At 42.3% G+C, this 22,357-nt stretch overlaps 1 protein-coding gene across 2 annotated transcripts in view; it reads right to left on the reverse strand.

Annotated features, from left to right (window-relative positions):
- nphs1 (NPHS1 adhesion molecule, nephrin) overlaps window positions 1-22,357 on the reverse strand; it is a 78,643-nt gene that overhangs the window by 26,462 nt on the left and 29,824 nt on the right. For both annotated transcript variants that reach the window (XM_062962196.1, XM_062962195.1), the window contains 10 exons: window positions 20,514-20,685; window positions 16,522-16,651; window positions 13,308-13,480; window positions 12,829-12,969; window positions 8,335-8,475; window positions 6,166-6,287; window positions 3,318-3,489; window positions 2,329-2,485; window positions 441-592; window positions 221-332 (listed from right to left, as the gene is read on the reverse strand). In XM_062962196.1, the coding sequence (XP_062818266.1) occupies window positions 221-332; window positions 441-592; window positions 2,329-2,485; window positions 3,318-3,489; window positions 6,166-6,287; window positions 8,335-8,475; window positions 12,829-12,969; window positions 13,308-13,480; window positions 16,522-16,651; window positions 20,514-20,685 (1,472 nt within the window). The remainder of the gene's footprint in view (window positions 1-220; window positions 333-440; window positions 593-2,328; window positions 2,486-3,317; window positions 3,490-6,165; window positions 6,288-8,334; window positions 8,476-12,828; window positions 12,970-13,307; window positions 13,481-16,521; window positions 16,652-20,513; window positions 20,686-22,357) is intronic.

Genomic DNA, 22,357 nt, shown 5'->3' on the forward strand with positions numbered 1-22,357 from the left:
GGTAAGGTAATGGTGTTCCATTCAGTCATGCCGGCCACATGACCTTGGAGGTGTCTACGGACAACGCTGGCTCTTCGGCTTAGAAATGGAGATCAGCACCAACTCCCAGAGTCAGACATGACTGAACTTAATGTGAGGTGAAACCTTTATCTTTACCTAACACACCCAAACCACATCAATTTTCCTATTTATCATGCACGATGCATCAATCAAACCCTACCTGATACGAAAGCTTTGTTGAAGCCCTCCATCAAAGCCTGGGGTCCATCCCAGGGCCAGCCAGTTGTGGGAAACCCCAATGACCTTCAACTCGGTGGGTGGGTCAGGGCGACCTGATGAGAAAAAGCAGGAACAAAAAGGACTGAAAGGAGGAAAATGCTCTATTACCCCTCATACTCTAATGCTATGTATCCATACATTGGCAGAACATTGTCCCTTACTGGTACTAAGTAGCTGGATGTCAAGAGTGTCTGTGCCAAGTTCATTGCTGGCTGTGCAGGTGAAGGTGGCATAGTCATGAACCACGCTCACGTTTGCAATGGTTAAGGTGCTGGTGTGCAAGGAACCCACATGGCTCGTAGCCACAGTATGTCTAGGAGCAAGAGGAAAACAGAATATGTTTAAATATAAGAAGGACTGGTTAGACAATCAGAATCCTGCAGGATGAAAACACAGGTACAGTAAAATGAGTACAGTGGGGGGGATGAGAGTCGGTGTAGTGTAGCAGTTTAAATGCTCAACTCCTTAGGAAGGAAGTAGAAAGACGGAATTATAGTATTATTTTATGATGTATACTATTATTTTATTATTTGGGCCCCTGGTGGTGGCACAATGTGTTAAAGTGCTGAGTTGCTGAACTTGCGGACCAAAAGGTGCCAGGTTCAAATCCTGGGAGCGGAATGAGCGCCTGCTGTTAGCCCCAGCTCCTGCCAACCTAGCAGTTCGAAAACATGCCAATGTGAGTAGATCAATAGGTACCACTCCAGTGGGAAGATAACGGCGTTCCATGCAGTCATGCCGGCCACATGACCTTGGAGGTGTCTACGGACAACGGCGGCTCTTCGGCTTAGAAATGGAGATGAGCACCAACCCCCAGAGTCGGTCACGACTGGACTTAATGTCAGGGGAAAACCTTTACCTTACTTACTATTATTTTAGTGCTTACTAAAAACCGCAAAACAGCGAGGCACGAAAAGTGAACCACAAAGTAGTGAGGGAACACTGTACATACAGACCCTCAAGCAGCAAAAAAACAAACCCACCAAGGACTGCTTTAAGGGTTAAGAATGTGAACTACTGAAATGAAACAGTTCATTAAAAAAAACAAACACCAAGGTTACAGTTAATTGTTCTGGTTATTTTTATTTCATACATGCCTCCTACTATTTATGGGTTATGGCTGACATTTAGCTGGAACAAATTAGGTGCATTAAATTGCCCTACCTCCATTCTATTTGCAAATCAACACAAGAACATTTAAAAAAAAAAAATCCCAGTTCAAAACAGAACTGGATCCAGATATGTTGCTAACAGTCTGACGGAAGGTTTACTAAGATAAGTGTGCAAATTGTGCAAGACCAAATTCAAAACAGAACCAAATATTTAACCCTTTTTCTCTTCTAGAATTTGCTCTCATTTTCTGAAGGGCAGTTCTACACAGAGACGGGAATCCAATGCAAAGCTGCCTCAAAGGCGGGATGTCCCCAAAATATACACTCCAATGTGAGCTATAGCACAGAATAAGCTAGAAAAAGTGTGTTAAAAGCTCACCAGAAAGTCTAAAATAAGTCATGTTATCAGAATATACTCCACGTAGTGTCAAAACTGGGGTGATCCCAAAAGAACACGGGTCAGCACATCTCAGTTGACTGGTTAAGCAAAGAATCCTGCATTTTTCAGTGGCTATCTAGCTATGTCATGCCAGCCACATGACCTTGGAGGTGTCTACGGACAACGCCGGCTCTTCGGTTTAGAAATGAAGATGAGCACCAACCCCCAGAGTCAGACATGACTGGACTTAATGTCAGGGGAAACCTTTACCTTATCTAGCTATGGACACTGCGATTCCTGGGTTTGGTTCTTGTCTGCAACCAACTAATACTGTGGCCACTGTCCCAGTCTCAAACCAGTTCCTGGGGTGTTTGCGTAAGTACTGGTTTGTTTTAATCTACTTCCAGACTGGGTTATAGTTTCTGTGTAGAAGATAAGTGCAAATAAAGCTCTATCGGCATTACAATAATGGCTGGAATATTTTCGGAATTATAGTCCAAAAAAGAGGCTGATACTACCAAACAGATGAGGAAAGTCATTTTCATTGCATGCTCTCACCTGGGGCTGTCAGGGTCCAGGGAAATCCCATTCTTGGCCCAGCTGAACTGCACCTTCGGGACACCCTGAGCACTGCACTGGAGCACAGCTTGACTTTTCCCATCCCCTGTAGCTGCCACTTTTCTCTGACCAGGGCCCTTGATGATCTCTGGTGGATCTGGAAAGAACAAGGAGGGGTGGAATGATACCCTGAGAAGATCTGCTGCTTTCATATAGGCAGCAGTGGTCAGTGGATAGGATACATCTGGAATAGCTGCCAAGAGCTTTACTGAAAATAAATAAATTAATAAGGGAGGGCCAGTAGATGTTGTGACTCAGCAGCAATGCCGGAGTGAAGATGAGGAAGGGGATTTTGGTTTACAGATGCAGGTGTCAGATGATGGGATGCAAGATGAATTTCATGATGAGGGAATTCAGACACAAGCTGGTTCAGAAGTGCAGCCTGTGGATGAACTTCTGATGCAGCCTGTCTCGGATGTGAACCAAGAAAACATTCCCATGGGAAATAATGAGCTTGCTCTGTCTCAGGCTCCCGTTCAGGTGCAAGATAATGATAATGAGCTGTTTGGCCTTGACGCCAAGTCTGAAGCCCCGTTGCTCTCTCGGGCTGATCGTTTTCAATGGAAAGGAATGCCACGGCATAGCCTTAGATTAGCTGGGAAACGGGAGGCCACTGAAGGGAAAAGAAATGCCTTTTTGGGTTGCTTCATCAGGGTGGATGGTCTATGTCTTCATGCTACTCCTGCTTTGGAAATTCTCCTGTTCGTGAATCCTTGTGGACTATTGTATCTTTGGGAAAGGACTATTGCTTCTTGTCTATGGATTATTGGATTTATTGACTGTATTTTTACAGCTACTTTTGGAACTATATTTCTGCCTGCTTTGATATTATATATATTCTGCTTTTGCTCAATAAAATTACAAAAGACTATCTACTGTGTGTCTACAGCAAGGTGAACTATTCTGAGGTGTGACAGTAGGACACTTACACTGCACAATCAAGCGGGCACTGCTCCTTGCTGCTGGAGAGATGCCATTATCCACTTGACATTCATAGAGTCCAGCATGTGTCCGTTGCGCCTCTTTGACCCGCAGTTGTCCTGTTAGACCTTCTGAGAGAAGTTCAATGCCAAGCTCTTCCAGGTTTTGCTCCAAATCAGCCTGCAAGAGATACAGAGATACAGAGATACATCCTATATTAGTACAAAGAACTAGAGTTTCTTAAGTGAGTGAGAGAGGTACACGAAGGCTTTCCTTCCAATAACTAGAGGCCATGGAAATCAAATATTGTTGGAAATAGCAACCTCCCAAGCCTCTCACTATTTATTTCTTAATGTATGTATTTGCTAACCTGTATTCTATGTGTATGTTCATTTGCCAGTTTGTACCTCTTTGGTGTGGAAGGAGCTATAGACATGTAATTGAACTGTGCATGTGCAGACTCAAGACTCCATTTTGTATTCAGTATCTGTTTGGACTTCAATGCTACAAGAGTCTTGCATCAGACCTCAGTGGAGGTGCATGCATGTGTGTGTTTTATCTTCAGTGAAAGCAGATTGCTGTTGGACTTCAGTTGAGAAGTCTGTTTAGGATTTTAATGGATACAGTATAATTTATGGTTCTTCAGTTTAACAGCTGAGTTACCCATTAATGCTTGTGAATATCACTTGTTCAAAGAGTTGACCTCTACCAAGGTCATGCTCTTCTTGACTAGTGGTTTTCATGGAAATTCACATTTTCCAAAAGGATATGTGCCCATAGACTGAGTGCAGTTATTTTCCAATAGCTTATGCAATATAACATACTATTTACAAGGCTAAAGTGGACACATGAGCAGACAGAAAAATCAGTTAGTTGCCAATCTGCTTCCCTTTCACATGCATTCACCCCAAATGCATGGGCCGGGCTGTGGCGCAGCTGGTTATTAGCCAAATGCAATAAATCACTACTAACCGAGAGGTCATGAGTTCGAAGCCAGCCCGGTCGGAGTGAGCTCCCAACCATTAATAATCCAGTTCGCTATTGGCCTATGCAGCTTGAAAGACAGTTACATCTGTTGAGTAGAAAATTTAGGTACCGCTTTATACAAGGAGGCTAATTTAAGTAATTTATGGCACCATAAAACCTTCAGCAGTGTGCAGAAGAATGAGAAAGTACTCCATCAAGGACTCGGTGTCACAAGTGGACGGTGAAGCGGCAGCTCCCCCTGTGGCCGGAATCGAGCATACCTTCATGAAGCTGGAAGCTGGAAAATGTTAAATTGCCTCTGTGTCTGTCTATATATGTCATATGTCGTATGTTTGGCATGTATATGTGCATTGTGACCTGCCCTGAGTTCCCTTCGGGGTGAGAAGGGCAGAATACAAATACAGTAAAGTCTCACTTATCCAACACTCACTTATCCAACATTCTGGATTATCCAACGCATTTTTGTAGTCAATTTTTTCAATACATTGTGATGTTTTGGCACTAAATTCATAAATACAGTAATTACTACATAGCATTACTGCGTATGTAACTACTTTTTCTGTCAAATTTGTTGTATAACATGATGTTTTGGTGCTTAATTTGTAAAATCATAACCTAATTTGATGTTTAATAGACTTTTTCTTAATCTCTCCTTATTATCCAATATATTCGCTTATCCAACATTCTGCCGGCCCGTTTACGTTGGATAAGCAAGACTCTACTGTACTATATATAAGTAAATAAATTCCATTCCATCCTATTTCTGTATTACTCTGAGTCTATTGGAAAATTGTCACAAAAGTCATCTAACTTGACCATTTTTTATGTCATAGCCCTCATTTCTGAAAGTCTTTGCCCCAGAGCATATCACTTTAAATGCTCTTTATTAATCCAGAACACCAACAGAAAATGTGGGAAACACGTAGCTGAAAGATACTGTACATTGTAATCCATGCATCAATTTCAGACCGCATTCCTCACGTTCTCTGAGTTGATTAATCATGCCATCCCTATCTGTGCATCTACTTCCAACTGGACTAGTTTACTTCACCTTGCCTTTCCTCATTGAGAAGCTCCCTCTGCATTGTAAAGCTCTCTAAGCTTGCTCTTTAGCATTCAGAGCCTCTTGCTCATTTTGGGAAGAACTGGCTCTTCCTCGGCTCCGCTCAACTGTTCTCAGGCATTTTTGGAACACTCATATAAGCATCCCACGCACCTCCCTGCTGAGGCATTTTGGGCAAATTCCTGCTTGCTCATGTCTAAATTCGACCTGCATCTGTAGAAGGACAGAGATGTCTCTTTGTGCTTGCGGTTTTAATGTGTGGATGAGACTTTGGCTCACACCAGAACGAAACCGGCCATCTCAAGGTTACTCATAGGGTAATGGGACGATTGAGCTGAAAAATCTTTCCCACCCCTAATTTATAAAGACATATTGAACAAAAACAAAAGGATGGCTACTGCCAAGTTCTGAAGACCATAAATACCACATCCTCAAAGACTCCTGCATGCCAGCTACAAGAAAAAAAAATAACCCTGTGTTCTGTTGCTTTCACTGGCTATAATGAAACTTTTTTTCTCCAGCTCAACCAAGCAAATAAAGTGTAGTAGCTAGGAGCAACTAGTCATAAAAAGCCATTAAAACAAGCATTTTCTAGCTATTAAAGAAACATTTTTAGCTATTAAACTATACAAGAGCTTGCAGAAAAGGTCATCTTGCTTTGCATGGCCACATTATATCAGTTTAATTGAGAAAAGGCTACGTTCTTGTTAGATGTAAAAGTTTAAAAAACTGATTAGAGATACAATGAATTTCTTTGTTTTGCTGCCCCATGGAGCTTCCATAGTGTCATTCTCATCTCCTCTTACCAGCCACCTCCACTGAAACATGCCCAATGGTGCGGGGTTGGCATCCGCCTGGCACACAATCTCTGCTGAGCCCCCCACGTTCACAAAGGTTGGGTCTCCAATGCTACGAATGGATGGGGCATCTGTGCAAAGGAAAAGGACACATCAAGTACCAGCACACTATATCCCAAGAAACACCGATTTTGAAGCAATACCAAGAGCAGGGGTCCCCAAACTAAGGCCCAGGGGCCGGATGTGTCCTCAGTTTTAGACTTAGGCTCGCCCAAAGTCTGAAATGACTTGAAGGCACAACAACAACAATCCTACTTGATTATCTCATTGGCCAGAAGCAGGCCCACATTTCCCACCGAAATCCTGATAAGTTTACAGTATGTTGGTTAAAATTATTTTTATTTTTAAATACTGTATTGTTTTTTTCATTTACCAATATTGTAAATGAAATATTGTAAATGAATGATATGGTAATAATATAATATATTGTGTATACATATAATATTGATAATAAATATTATAATGTGGTACAATATAATATTTATTTATTTATTTATTACAGTATTTCTACCCCGCCCTTCTCACCCAATAGGGGACTCAGGGCGGCTAATAATAATAATACAATATAATAATATTGTATAATATAATAATACTAATAATATATTATATATTAAATGTAATATTACTAATAATATTACGGTATAATGGTATAGTACAATACAGTAATATATAATGCTAATATTGTGCTATGCTAATAATATAATATATTGTACTAGCTGTGCCCGGCCACGTGTTGCTGTGGCAAAGTATGGTGGTATGGGAAATAAAGTATTGAGGAATTGTATATTGTATATTGATAATCTTATATTATCTGCTTAGAACTGGATTATATGAGGCCCCTTCTTCACAGCTGTATAAAATGCACACTGAAGTGGATTATATGGTAGTGTGGAGTCAAGATAATCTAGTGCAAAGCAGATAATATAAGATTATAAATGGGTTATATAGCTGAGTGGAAGGGCCTTGAGTCTACACTGCCATATAATCCAGTGCAAATTAGATAATCTGTGGAAGAAGCATAAGTGAGGCCTAAATCTGCCTGTCCCCTAACTAAACCCTGGCTGTCCCTTGGCTGAGTTGGTTGCTAGGAGACCAAGTGGGTAGAGATTAGCCCTCTAAACTGGCAGCAATTGGATAAAAACAATTATTGCTCTCCCTCTAATTAGGACTTTATTTTTCTTTTCTTTTTGTTGTATCAACCTAGAGGCATGGATGATGGGTTGTGTTGTCTAATTTCGAGGTTGGGAGGCCTGTAGTTTTGTTGTTTTGTGAGTCGCCGTGATGCCATCACTCATTTATATATATAGATGTACATACAACTTGTAAGCCGCTCTGAGTCCCCTTTGGGGTGAGAGAGGGTGGGGTATAAATGTAGCAAATAAATAAATAAATGATTGCTGTTGGGTTTTTTTTTTTTTTGCACTACAAATAAGACATGTGCATAGGAATTTGTTTGTTTTTTTCCCCCAAATGATAATTCGGCCCCTCAACCATCTGAGGGACCATGAATCGGCCCTCCACTTAAAAAGTTTGAGGACCTCTGGCCAAGAGCTATAATGCTCTAGAACACAAGCAGCCTGTAAGAAATATATAGTCTAACATCAAGAAGAACCAAAGCGAAAAAAAAAAGGAGCATGAGAGTTGTAAAGAGGAAAACATATCTGGATCATCCTTATCCAACCACAGCTCCTAATGGGTATTTGGTACTACAATTCTCATCACCCCTTGTTGGGGAGCTCACCACACTGGGAATAATGAAACAGTTCTTCCTCAGTTTCCAAGTGCTTTGGACTATAATTCCATCAGCTCTGGTTATTAGATATGTCCAGGACAATAGGATTGGTAGTCAAAATCATTTGGAGAGACTCAGGTAGCAGTGGTAGTGGTGGGGAGTCTGAACAGACCCACTTCTCATCCATTGGATCTGCATCAGAGTTGACATAGCACTTTCTTTGAAAATATTGTTGGACTAAAACTCCTATCAGCCACCATAGCCAAGAGTGAGAAAGAGTGGGCCCAACTGCAGTCCAACTATAACTGGAGGAGAGTCCTTTGCTCTTCCTTGTCTACATGGAAATCAACATAAGATTTGTGACTCTTTGCCCATTTGCTACTCACATTGGACATCCAAAGTGATTGTTGTCTCATTGTGCCCTTCTGTGTTCTCACAGTGGATCTTGTATTTTCCAGCATCAGCTCGGGTCACGTTCCAGATCTCCAGAGAGCCACCATCCCGCAGGTGGTAGCGTGGCAAACCCTCTGTGGAAGACACAGAGCTACTCAATCTCCCTTTTATATAAAAAATGAGTTTAAAGTACAAGGGTTATCCAGAAAGTAGATTACGTTTTGGAATTAAAAATGAACAAAGTATAGGAGAAAACATTTACCATAGGCAATTGAAAGCCACACCCAAATACCACTTCTCAACATAGTCGCAATTCAAATCTAGGCACTATCACAGCGATGAATGAGCTTGGCAACTCCTCCCCACAAAACTCTGCTGCCTGCGTCCTCAACCAGCCGGTCACCCCTTTCCGCAGCTGCGCATCATCGCCAAAACACTGCGTTAAGGACGCAAGTGGCAGAGTTTTGTGAGGGAGGAGTTGCCAAGCTCATTCATCGCTATGATAAGTACCTAGATTTGAATGGCGACTATGTTGAGAAGCAGTATTTGGGTGTAGCTTTCTACTGCATATGGTAAATGTTTTCTCCTATACTTTGTTCATTTTTAATTCCAAAACATAATCTACTTTCTAGATAACCCTCGTATAATTATGACAAGGAGAAGAAGAAAGAAGAAGAAAGGGAATGAGAACACACAGGATATATAGGCTTTGTTTTTTGTTTGTTTTTTCGTGTCAGGAGCAACTTGAGAAACTGCAAGTCACTTCTTCTGTGAGAAAATTGGCCATCTGCAAGAACATTGCTCAGGAGATGCCCAGATGTTTGATGTTTTACCATCCTGTGGAAGGTTTCTCTCATGTCCCTGCATGGGGAGCTGGAACTGACAGGGGGAGTTCACCTGCTCTCCCCAGATTCAAATTGTCAACCTTTCAGTCAGCAGTCCTGCTGGCACAAGGGTTTAAACCATTGTGCCACTGGGGGCTTGAGAATGTGTGTGTGTGTGTGTGTGTATATGAGAGGGAGGGGGAGAGAGAGAGAGAGAGAGAGAGAGAGAGAGAGAGAGAGAGAGAGAGAGAGAGAGAGAGATTAGGCATATACATTTACATTACACATTTAATGCATTTTTCCAAAAAATATATTTACTTGAAATAAAGCTGTGGCACAGCTGGTTAGCAGCCAGCTGCAATAAATCATCTGACCAAGAGGCCATGAGTTCGAGGACAGCCCGTGTCATGATGAGCACCCAACAATTTAAAAAATATATAGCCCCTGCTCATTGCTGACCTAAGCAACCCGAAAGATAGTTGCATCCATCAAGTAGGAAATTTAGGTACCACTTATATGTGGGGAGACTAATTTGTGACACCATAAAAATCATCCAGCCGCCGTTGGAATGAGGAAGTTGCTGTCGCAGTGGATGATGAAGCAGCTGCTCCCCCTGTGGCCAAAATCAAGCATACCCTCAGAAGCTGGAAGCCAGAGAAGGTTTAAATTGCCTCTGCGTCTGTCTCTGTCTCTGTTCTATGTTATATGGCATTGAATGTTTGCCTTATATGTGCACAATGTGATCTACCCTGAGTCCCCTTCAGGGTGAGAAGGGAGGAATATAAATACTGTAAATAAATAAATAAATAAAAGCAATGTCTATATAAGACACAGTCATGTATTTTAAGCAGCAATATCTTCCAACGCTAAATACTAGTTACTGAAAGCTTATCTTCCCAATCTGGGCATATAAGTCTTTCAATAACAGTAAAGACTTACAGAATCCAACCATGTTGATGAGAGCTAATCAGTCCTAATTAAAACCATGGCAAAACAAACATGTTGGACAGAGGGACAGAGAAACATGCTGGCAGACAGCCAACACGTATCCAAGACATTTCTGCACCAGGGGTGACTTGTTTCAGCTTCACCTCAAAGTGTGACAAAGCCCCACGGTATCCTTTGCTAGCGTGCCCCTTGTTTCAAGAGTTCAGTTAACAGTATGATGCCTTAATCTGCAGTCCGCAAGCCTCTTGCTTGCACTGTACAAAGCGCAAAGATTCCTTCTGATTCCTGCCACACTGAAGCAGCAGAACAGAGCTGAAAGCAAGGTTCAAGTGCGCTAACATCAAACAGCTTCAGATGTATATTTTTACTCCATTCCAAGTCCTACAGTTAGGATGATGATGTGAAAAGTGGAACAGGGCTCCTGTATACTTGAGTCAGGCCAGCTACACCTGACAAAATCCTGCTCTGTGCCCAACTTCTGCCTTTAAAGCTTGCTAAACACCATTGAGACTTTCATTGTTCCTGTTCCTCCATCAACAGCTGTCTAAAGCTCTGTGACTCAAAAGTAGTGATCTGTAGGCCAGTGCTGATTCCCAAGACATCTGGGGACAGTCCCTGGAAAGCTTCCAGGAAAGAAAATAAAAATGGTAACAAACAGACACAAACATGGTACTCATCTCTGGAACTCTGCAGGGAAAGACCTGTCAGTGCCTCAACTCAGATGGCTTAAGAAGAACTGATCTCAATGGCCCCAGTTGTTTCATGGCTCTATTCTTGCTGTCGCTCAGGGATGTAACTATTTCTAAACACAAGAGTGGGCAGAAGATAGAACTAGACCTAAGATACATACCTATATAATATGGAATATATCAACAAGGACTTCTGATTCTTGGTTTTTTTTAGTCAGGCTAAACTCCCATGGGCTTTTCTCCATTTGGATCAGGTTCTTTGGAAAGATACAATCCTAGCACAGAATTTAAGTGTCTTTCTCTTAAACTAGGTTCTCACAAATAGATCCCAACAATAATAATATAGGTAGATCGACAAACCTGACATCCACTCAACCATGACTTATCAGCACTTATCTTTCCTCTAAATCCTGGTGACAATCTGAAACACCCTTTATATGAGTTGTCAAAGGCTTTCATGGCTGGAATCATAGGGTTGCGTTGCATTTTCCAGGCTGTTTCACCCACAGCTATAGCAGGCATTCTCAGAGGTTGTGATGCCTGCCATAGATGTGGGCGAAACGTCAGGAGAGAATACTTCTAGAACATGGCCATACAGCCCGGAAAACACACAACCCTTTATATCTCACTGCCCATTGAAACTAAGCCACAATGGTGTCACTGAATGGAATAAGTATTTGCCTATTTGCCTCTTCCTCTGTTCCTTCTGTCAATAATAATAATAATAATAATAATAATAATAATAATAATAATAATAATAATAATAACAACAACCCTAGAGACTTGGGAAGTGTCCGACATGTGATCCAATTCAACAGCCAGCAGAGTGTCTGCTGTGGACTCATCTTATTGTGTTTTGAGGAGGAGGAGGAGGAGGAGGAGGAGGAGGAGGAGGAGGAGGAGGAGGAGGAGGAGGAGGAGGAGGAGGAGGAGGAGGAAGAAGAAGAAGAAGAAGAAGAAGAAGAAGAAGAAGAAGGAGAAGGAGAAGGAGAAGGAGAAGGAGAAGGAGAAGGAGAAGGAGAAGGAGAAGGAGAAGGAGAAGGAGAAGGAGAAGGAGAAGGAGAAGGAGAAGGAGAAGGAGAAGGAGAAGGAGAAGGAGAAGGAGAAGGAGAAGGAGAAGGAGAAGGAGAAGGAGAAGGAGAAGGAGAAGGAGAAGGAGAAGACCGCACTACAAACTAGAGCTGACAGCTGGCACAACAAAACATTGCATGGAAAGTTCCTTGACAAAATTGAAGGAAAAGCTGACAAGAAGAAGACCTCGCTATGGCTCGCGAATTGTACACTGAAGAAGGAGACAGAAATCCTGATCCTTGCAGCCCAGGAGCACGCCATCAGAACAAAGGCAATTAAGGCCAAGATCGAAAAATCAGTTGATGACCCAAAATGCAGACTGTGCAATGAAACCGGCGAAATCATTTACCATATCCTCAGCTGCTGTAAGAAAATCGCACAGACAGACTACAAACAGAGGCACAACTATGTGGCCCAAATGATTCATTGAAACTTATGCCTCAAGTACCACGCAAAGATACTGTGGGACTTCCGAATCCAGACTGACAAAGTTCTGGAACACAACACACCAGACCTCACAGTTGTGGAAAAGAAAAAGGTTTGGATTATTGATGTTGATAGAATGATCTCAATTTGAGTTCAAGGCAAGCCATTTAACATCACAGTGATCCAAATATACGCCTCATTACAGTAGAAGGGGAAAATCACATTTCCCACATTCTGGAGAAATCTTCCATTTCTTAGCTACATTTCTAACATGCCTTTCCTCCCCGAGCTCAAAGTGGCTTAGATTACTCTTTTTGTCTTCATTTTATCCTCACCACAACCCTGTGAGGGTAGATCAGAGTGAAAAAGTGTTAGTGGCTTAATGTCTGGAGTGAGTTTAGTGTGGGGACTTGAGCTTGGATCTTAAAACTCAGTCCAATCTAACCAACATGCCATGTGTCACTCATTCCCTGCTTCTGCCTTGTGGCTGCTACATCCAATGTTTTTAACAATGTTGTGTGGGACTCACCGGTCAGGAGGACCTCTCCCAGGAAACTCCAGTGATAAGTGATCTCAGGAGGGCTGGCAGAGACCAGAAGAGGCAGCTGGGCAGCTCCCTGCTCCACAGCTTGCACTATGTGGACCTGCTCGCTGGAGAACTCTGGTGGGACTGCAGAAAGAAAAGAAGTGAATTCTCTCCCACAAATCCCCATTCTGCTCCTTGCAGTCCATGGGTGCCTTGTGATGAGCACATGTCAAATTGGTTCTGGAAGATGTCAAAGACCCAGGACTGCAAGCAGACATTCACGCAATATTATGGGTGTAGTGGAGCCAGAGGACAATTACACCATCTGCCACACCATTCAGAACTTCTTGTAGATTTCCAGAACTATCCAGTTAGCCAGGGGTTAGTTCAGGAACAAAAGACCTGACAATGTGTGCTAACTTCCCATGTGACTATGAGTCCACTGTGGTGTGGCTTGATCCTAAAGGATTTATTTTACTTACATAAGACAGTGAGTTGGTGGAAGGAATTCACACCTTCAGAGAGAACAGAGCTGAGCGCATGACATTCCACCCTCTTCCCATGGTCTGCAGATGATACTCTCAGAGCTACTCTCCCAGAAGTGGAGAAACCACCGTACTCTGCTTTTTTCTGTCCTAAATTAGTTGCATCCAATCTGAAAAAGAAGAAACAAGAACAATGAAATTTAAGCTTCACGTACCTTGCCTCAGGAATCCTTCAGCTCAAGGAAGAGTGGTGTAGCGGTTCAGGTGGGGGGGCACTTGGGGTGCTCCAGAGTACTACAACTCCCATTGGACCTGGTTATTTTATAGTGAGAAATTAAGGGAGCTACAGCATAGCAATCTCTAGAGCTCCATAAGCTGCCCTTTCCCCCACTCCCACTCCCCACTTGGCCATGAAGATCATTGGGTCTGTCTGTCTCTCTCTCACACATACACACACACCACACTGCATATCCACCCACCCATCCTAACTTAAGTGTTAAAAAGACAAAATTGAAGCAGAAGGAATAACATATGGTTATTTGAGATCCCCAGAGGAAAGACAGGATATGAATATAATGAATAAAAACATTCCCACAACTTGCTAAGATAAGCCAATATCATTTAAATAATATTGTCTAATTTTTATAGTGTCAGAAGCAACTTGAGAACATACTGCAAGTTGCTTCTGGTGTGAGAGAATTGGCCATCTACAGAGACACTGCCCAGGGGATGCCCGGATGTGTTACCATCCTGCTGGGAGGCTTCTCTCATGTCCCTGAAAGCTAGAGCTAACAGATGGGAGCTCACCCCAATTTGCGGATTCGAACCGGCAACCTTCAGGTCAGCAACCCAACCTTCAGTTCAGCAGTTCAGCCGTCTGCAAAGACATTGTCCAGGGGATGCCTGAATGTTTTACCATCTTGTGGGAGGCTTTTCTCATGTCCCCACATGGGGAGCTAGAGCTGACAGACAGGAGCTCACCCCGATCCCCGGATTCGAACCCCTGACCTTTCATTCAGTAGTCCTGCTGGCACAAGGGCTGAACCCACTGTGCCACCGGTGGCTCCAAAAAATACTGCTAAATCATGATGACACAAAAGAAAAGTACTTCCACAGAAAACATAACACAAATGCAGAATTCATTACTGAAAAAGTATTCAAAAGAGAGGGACTATTATATAATGCAGAGCTTTGAAGAGTGATGTTTTGGAATACAGCATCCAAAATCCCACCGGCGATGCTGGCTATGGGATTCTGGGAGTTGTCATGCAAAAAAGGCAATATTCTTGCTCTGTTCTTAGAATATAGCCATAGCTATTAACCATGACAAGTGAATAAAATTGCCACATATGCCTACCAGATATTGGAGAGAGAAACAGGGAAGCTATTGCTTTTCTGCCCCACTAAGTTAGGTTATTCAACAGGGACTGCCTCCTTGCTGTCAAAAACAAGATGCTGGATAGACTCGATGTCAGTCTGGACTGATCCAAGTGTACAGTTCTTCGGTTGCTATGAAAGCCTGTGGCTGGGGATCTCAGAGGCCTGTGGGGTCAGGACTGAAGGACAGTGATGGTGATATACACAGACAACTCAGACTGGTCTGTTCAGAGATTGCTTTCATAGTTGGTTATTTGCAGCAAATTGATTTTTTATGACATTGCAGGGGGGTGCACTGAAGGGAAAGCCAGACCGTATACACCCTCAAGCCCCTCACTCCAGAAATGGACCCCATGAAAGGCCAATAGTGTAAGCTGGAGAATGCATGCTTTACTTTTTTGTTCTTCCCCAAATTAACAATGATCCAAGAAAACTCTACTTGTTTACTTTTTAGTTATCGCAACCAGACTTGGAGGGTGTAATGGAGGTGGAGTGGCCCTCACTGAATCTCATGGAAGAAACATTGGCCCAGACATCCACTTCTGGATGATATGAGGGTTGAATGAAAAATAATGACTCCGCCTTCGTAACTCCTCAACAGATGGCAGGCCTAGCATGTGGCAGGTACTGGCTTGTTCAGTAGACTCTCCTCTACAGTTCCATTTGGCCTTAACCTTGAACGGTTGTGTTGTTAAAGTTTGAAGTATGGAACCCTGCTCAGACGGTTGGTCAATGCGACTTAAGCAACATGCAATAATTGAATTCTTGACAGCAGAAGGTGTCACCCCAAAGGAGATTCATCAGAGAATGCAAGCTGTTTATGGTGATTGTGTTGATGTGAGTACTGTGCATCGTTGGGCGAGTAAGTTTAAAGATGTTGAGGTGGGAACATCTGACTTGCGTGACAAACAAAGAGTTGGACGTCCTGTGACAGCAACCACCGAGTTTCACAAGCAAAAGGTTGACAGATTGATTCAGGACAATTGTTGTATCACTCAGAGAGAAATTTCAAGCATAATCGGCATTTCACAAGAATGTGTGGGTCACATTATTGCTTTGCTTGGCTATCGGAAGATCTGTGCACGATGGGTACTGTGAGACGCTGGTTGCGGAAACAGAGTGTCAACTTCTTCCGTGACGGCTTCAGAAAACTTGTTCATCGTTGGCTGAAATGTATCCAATTGTCTGGTAATTATGTGGAATAGTGAATAGTGGTAGTTAAAGAGTACATTATAAGAATTATTTCTGCATTTGATTTATTAAACTATTCCCATCCAAACCCAAGTAACGAAGGTGGAGACACTACTTTTCATTCAACCCTCATAATTTGGGAGATCCAGATTAATTTTGAGCCACAAAGTTTATATTGTGCCACAAAGCACAGCCACAGCCTTATCTTACAAGGTTGCAGTGATGCTGAAGTGGGGAGGAGGACAGATTCTGTACACCATCTACAATGTACTGGAAGAGAGGCAGACTATATTGTTCATTTATTATGTTAATTTGTATCCTACCACTTTCACAAGAATAGATACTTACAGCAGTAGTTTATTCAAATGTAAATAATGTGCTTGGGAGAGAGAAACTTTAATTGTGGCCTTGTGTCAGTTTGTGGCCATGGAATATGAAGCAACATTTTCTAATTGGTTCAAAAAAGAATGGTAGCCACATGCAGAGAATTATTCTATTGTAGGCAAGAGTATGAAAAGAGGCAGTTCAGGTACCAAAATAACTTCAGTCAACTGGAAAAATGGGGCAAGGGCCTATGAAGAAGGATACAGGGCAAGAAATGACATTTGTGCAAAACCGGCCTTGAGGGAGCAGCATCTCTTACTTCTTTCCATCTTTGATCCAAGTGAGGCTGGCAGGAGGGTTGCTGCTTCCCGATTTACAGTTCAGGGTCACCAACTGGCCTCGTCTCAACTCTTTGTCTGTCGTTGCAATCGTTGCATGTAGAGGTGGGACTGGGGGATAAAGAAGTGGTGAGAAAGTAACAAACTACATAGCAAATTTCATAGAATCATGGAGTTGGAAGAGGCCGCATGGGGCATCCATTCCAACACCCTGCCATGCATGAAAAGCACACTCAAAGTACCCCTGACAGATGGCCACCCAACTTCTGTTTAAAAGCTTCCAAGGAAGGAGCTTCCACCATACTCTGAGGTAGAGAGTTCCACTGTTAAACAGCTCTTACAGTCAGAAAATTCTTCCTAATGCTCAAGTGGAATCTCCTTTCCTGTAATTTGAACCCATTGCTCCAAATCCTAGTTTCTAGGACAGTAGGAAAAAAGCCTGTTCCCTCTTCCTTATGCCAGCCTTTCACATATTTGTACATAGCTATTATGTCTCCTCCCAAACTTCTTTTCTGCAGGCTAAACATATAATATAATAATAATAATAATAACTTTATTTTATACCTCGCCCCGGGACTCGGGGCGGCTTACATGGGGCCTTGGCCAACACAACAGTATAATAACAACAGCAAGACAATAAAACAAATATCCCAACAATAAAACATCAGCATCAATAAAACAGTCATAAAAATTCACATACAGCAAAAAATGTTAAAAACAGGAGACTAATACACGGATCTGATACACGGATCATACCCAGTTTTTTTAACACACTCCTCAGAGGGATTCATGGTCTCCAGACCTTTGATCATTTTAGTTGCCCTCCTCTGAACACCTTCCAGCTTCCGGGCTGTGGCACAGGCTGGTTAGCAGCCAGCTGCAATAAATCACTCTGACCAAGAGGTCATGAGTTTTAGGACAGCCCGTGTTGCGGTGAGTACCCAACAATTAAAAATAAAATATAGCCCCTGCTCGTTGCTGACCTAAGCAACCCGAAAGATAGTTGCATCTATCAAGTAGGAAATTTAGGTACCACTTATATGTGGGGAGGCTAATTTACAACAACATAAAAATCATCCCGCCGCCGTTGGAATGAGGAAGTTGCCGTCGCAGTGGACAATGAAGCAGCTGCTCCCCCTGTGGCCAGAATCAAGCATACCCTCAGGAAGCTGGAAGCTGGAGAAGGTTTAAATTGCCTCTGCGTCTGTCTCTGTCTCTGTTCTATGTTCTATGGCATTGAATGTTTGCCTTATATGTATACAATGTGATCTGCCCTGAGTCCCCTTGGGGGTGAGAAGGGCAGAATATAAATACTGTAAATAAATAAATCTCTTTTAAACTGTGCTGCCCAGTGTTAATACTTTTCATTGCCATGCTGGTCTCAATACTACCCTCCGCAGTCACTCAATTTTCAGCTCCCATCACTTCACTCATGGAGCTGAACATTAAGTTGTGGGGGGAAATGTGGGGCACAGCCCTTCAAGACCTTTACAAAGGAGGGGTTCTCTCATGCCATAAGCCCATTGCACGTAGAAAGCTACCACGGCAGGATGAGAGTTTCCAAAGCAAAGTGAGTTAGCTTTTAAGATAGAACATTCTAAACTGGGTCCTTGCAAAGCACACAGGTCAAGCTAAGCAGTCCCTGCTGTTTGATAGAGGGCAGGACCAAGGACAGCTCACTGTGGATTTGCATAGGACATTCACAGTTAAGCTCAACGCAGGCACAATATGCCCTAAATGTGGATCTAGAAATGGTCTGGAGCGAATGATGAATTTTTATCAGATCTAAAGCACTATGTTGTTGTATGTTTTCCAGGCTGTATGGCCATGTTCTAGAAGTATGCTCTCCTGACGCTTTGCCCACATCTATGGCAGGCATCCTCCGAAGTTGCACTTGACGAACCAACCGGTATATTATTTGAGAACACAGAAATGCTTGACCACTCCAACAACTATCTTGTCAGACTACACAGAGAAGCCATTGTAATTCACAAGCATGTGGACAACTTCAACAAAAAGGAGGAAACCATGAAAATGAACAAAATCTGGCTACTCAAAAATCAGAACAGTAAATAAGAAGCAATACACTGAAAACAGAGGAGTTCCGGACAGGGGAACCAGGGGCAGCTAACGACTCTGAACAAAGGATGGCCCTAGGCAGGAAGAAGCCAGGAGATGAAGCTTCCAAAAGGCCTTCGATGATTAATTATTAGGTTGAACTATCTGCCGATCCAACTACAGGATATTCTGCCACTACTACTTTGCACTTTATGGACTACTTTGGCTGAGAAACTACTTCTCCCATTTTGATATATTCTGCACTTTGGCCCTGATCCTTGTTTTAGTCTCCTGTTTTTAACATTTTATGCTGTATGTTCATTTTTATGATGATTTTATTGATATTGATGTTTTACTGTTGGAATAATTGTTTTATCGTTTTACTGCTGTATGTTTCGGGCTCGGCCCCCATGTAAGCTGCTCCGAGTCCCCTCCGGGGAGATGGGGCACGGTATAAAAATAAAGTTATTATTATTATTATTATTATTATTATTATTATTATTATTATTATTATTAAATACTAATTAAGGTGATTAACTACAACATTCACATTCACACTGGCCTCCAACTGACAAGGAGTTCTTCTCTCACTCTGGACTTTCCACAGATATATATAAACCTTCCTTGCTGAGTTTCTCCATACCTCACAAGCTCTGAGGATGCCTGCCATAGATGTGGGCGAAACGTCAGGAGAGAATACTTCTAGTACATGGCCATACAACCCTGTGATCCCGGCCAAGAAAGCCTTCGACAACTTAAAGCACTATGTTTCAATGTGTGTCAACTACATGGAATCATGGGGTTAGTAGTTTGGTAAGGCACTAGAGCTCTCTGGCCAAGAATTCTAAATGTATTTCCCAAAACTGCAAATCACAGGTTTCCATCGCAGTTAAAGCAGTCACAAAAAGAAAAAGAACCGAATCCTCTCCATTTGAGATCTAAATTGGAGTGAAAGGTCTCCAAGGGCCTCACTAGAGGCAAAGCAAATGATACAATTTCACCCCTGGCCTAGACAGTCAGGGTATAGGACAGTCACACATGCATCCCACAGTTATCCGTTCAATTTCCAATAGCTCCTGACATCCTCAGGATAAAAGGAAAAGGGCAGAGTTATCTCTTCAGGGTGTGTACATTAGACATGTCCAAAAAATCGTTTTGAATCGTATATCGGAATTATTTTGGATTGTTCTCGCTTTTTGATACGCATTCCGAGACATTGTCTCACAGCGCAACCAGCAATGTAATTCAAACCATTGTTGGCCCATTCTCTAATTGTCTCTTAATGTTTCGTTAATTCCCCCCCCCCCCAAAAAAAATTTAAATATATTTTTAAAAATATTTAAAAAAAATTTTTTGTTTCTGCAACCTACCTAGAATGGGAGCTTAGTGCAGCCTAACATGGCTGCCACTCCCCGGCCAATCAGAAGCTTCCATGATGGATGCAAATGTGGGGGCTAGGGTTGATGAGGATAGCTCAAGAAATGAGGGTGGGAGAGCCCTGTAAAAGTCCCCCCCCCCCCGGGTTCCTTTTTTTTGGCGATTGCGCATGCGCGTCTGCCATTTTAGAAACATTTAGAATCATTATGAATTTTCGGAAATATCCGAAATTTTTGGGTGAAAAAATCGGAAATACTTTCTATATCGAAGCGCCAGCGCCCCCTACTTTAGAAACGAGAATTGAAACATTTTTTTCATTGATCAGACATGTCTAGTGTACATTAAAGTGCTCCTGGTTCCAGAGATCCCCTGCTCATGGGAGTATCAGATGAGGAGTAACACCTGAGATTCTCTCCAAGGATGGACCATACAAAACGCTTAACTCAATCCACCCCTTCTCGGACAGCAGGGCTGTAAATTCTGAGTCATGATATAAAGGCTTTGTATGAACATGTAGATTATGTGTGTTGAGGCTTACACTGAACATGAAGAAAAGTATATGCAGTGAGTGCTGGGGTTCTGGAAGCACCGGTAGCATTGCAACGATAGGTAGCCATGTTGTCACTGGGCGTAAGGGTCAGGCTCAGCTCCCTGGAAACAATATTCCCCGATGTCTTTGAGGTTATTCCATCCCTTACACTCTTGATTTCCTGCAGAAGGAATGGAAATTGTGCTGAAGGTAGCAAAAAGATGTGTTCTATGCTATCCTTTGGATCTAGGAAACCAGGATAAAGAAGAGGACAACAAGCCTGGCTGCAGGACAAGAATATTCAAAGGTCACTTCACTGATATTTCCAGTGTAAACATATCAGTCCTCTTAAGACTTTCTGGCAGAACAAAGCATGAAGACGGACACATTGTACAGACATAATTGAAACAAATATGTGGGTCCACAAATGCCAAAGATGCTAGGGCATCCAGTAGAAGGTTGCTGTAAGTGTTATTTATTGCTTATTTAATTGTATAGTTTTATCTGTTTTAATAATATGTTTATTATACTGTTATGTACTGCACTTGTTGTTCTTATGATTGGAAACCGCCCTGAGTCCCTTCTGGGAGACAGGGCAGTATATAAATAAAGTTTTATATTATTATTATTATTATTATTATTATTATTATTATTATTATTTGAAACACAATAAGTTGAGTCCACAGCAGACACTCTCCCGGCTGTTGTATTGGATCACACTTCGGACACTTCCCAAGTGTCTAGAACTGTGTGATGTATTGACAAATAATGCATGCAGATCCCAGTAAGGTGGCCTTCTGCAGCTTGCAAGTGGTGATTTTGTCAGCGCCGATTGTGTTTAAGTGCAGACCAAGGTCTTTAGGCACTGCACCCAGTGTGCCGATCACCACTGGGACCACCTTGATTGGCTTGTGCCAGAGTCTTTGCAATTTGATCTTTAAATCCTCATATCGTGTCAGCTTTTCCAGTTGTTTCTCCTCAATCCTGCTGTCATCTGGGATTGCAACATCGACAATCCATACTTTGTTTTTTAAAACGATCGTGAGGTCAGGAGTATTGTGCTCCAAAACCCTGTCTGTCTGAATTCGGAAGTCCCAGAGTAGCTTGACATGTTCATTCTCTGTAACTTTTTCCAGCTTGTGATCCCACCAGTTCTTTGTCACAAGCAGATAGTATTTGTAGCACAAGTTCCAATGAATCATCTGAGCAACAGTATTATGCCTCTGCTTGTAGTCTGTCTGTGCGATCTTTCTGCAGCAGCTGAGGATGTGATCTATTGTTTCATCTGCTTCCTTGCAGAGTCTACATTTGGGATCTGTTGTTGACTTTTCAATTTTGGCTTTGATGGCATTGGTTCTAATTGCTTGTTCTTGGGCTGCCAGAATCAGGCCCTCCGTCTCCTTTTTTAAAGTTACATTTGTCAGCCACAGTCATGTTTTTTCTTTGTCAATTTGGCTCTCGATTTTTCCCAGGAACTGTCCATGGAGAGCTTTTTATTATTATTATTATTATTATTATTATTATTATTATTATTATTATTTTATTGTATGACACAGCAAACAAGATAGACATGCTGTATTTCATATCACAAAATCACAAGTCGAACACTTCCCAAGTGTCTAGGACTGTGTGATGTATTTTCGGATGATCCGTGCAGATCCCACTAGGGTGGCCTTTTGCAGTTGGCAGATCGTAATTTTGTCAATGTCTATTGTTTCCAAATGCTGGCTGAGATCTTTTGGCACGGCACCCAGTGTGCCCATCACCACCAGGACCACCTACACTAGTTTCTGCCAGAGTCTTTGAAGTTCAATCTTGAGGTCCTGATAGCGGCTGAGTTTTTCCTGTTGTTT

This window comes from Anolis carolinensis, unplaced genomic scaffold (genome assembly GCF_035594765.1).
Source record: "Anolis carolinensis isolate JA03-04 unplaced genomic scaffold, rAnoCar3.1.pri scaffold_10, whole genome shotgun sequence".
Classification (NCBI taxonomy): Eukaryota; Metazoa; Chordata; class Lepidosauria; order Squamata; family Dactyloidae; genus Anolis; species Anolis carolinensis.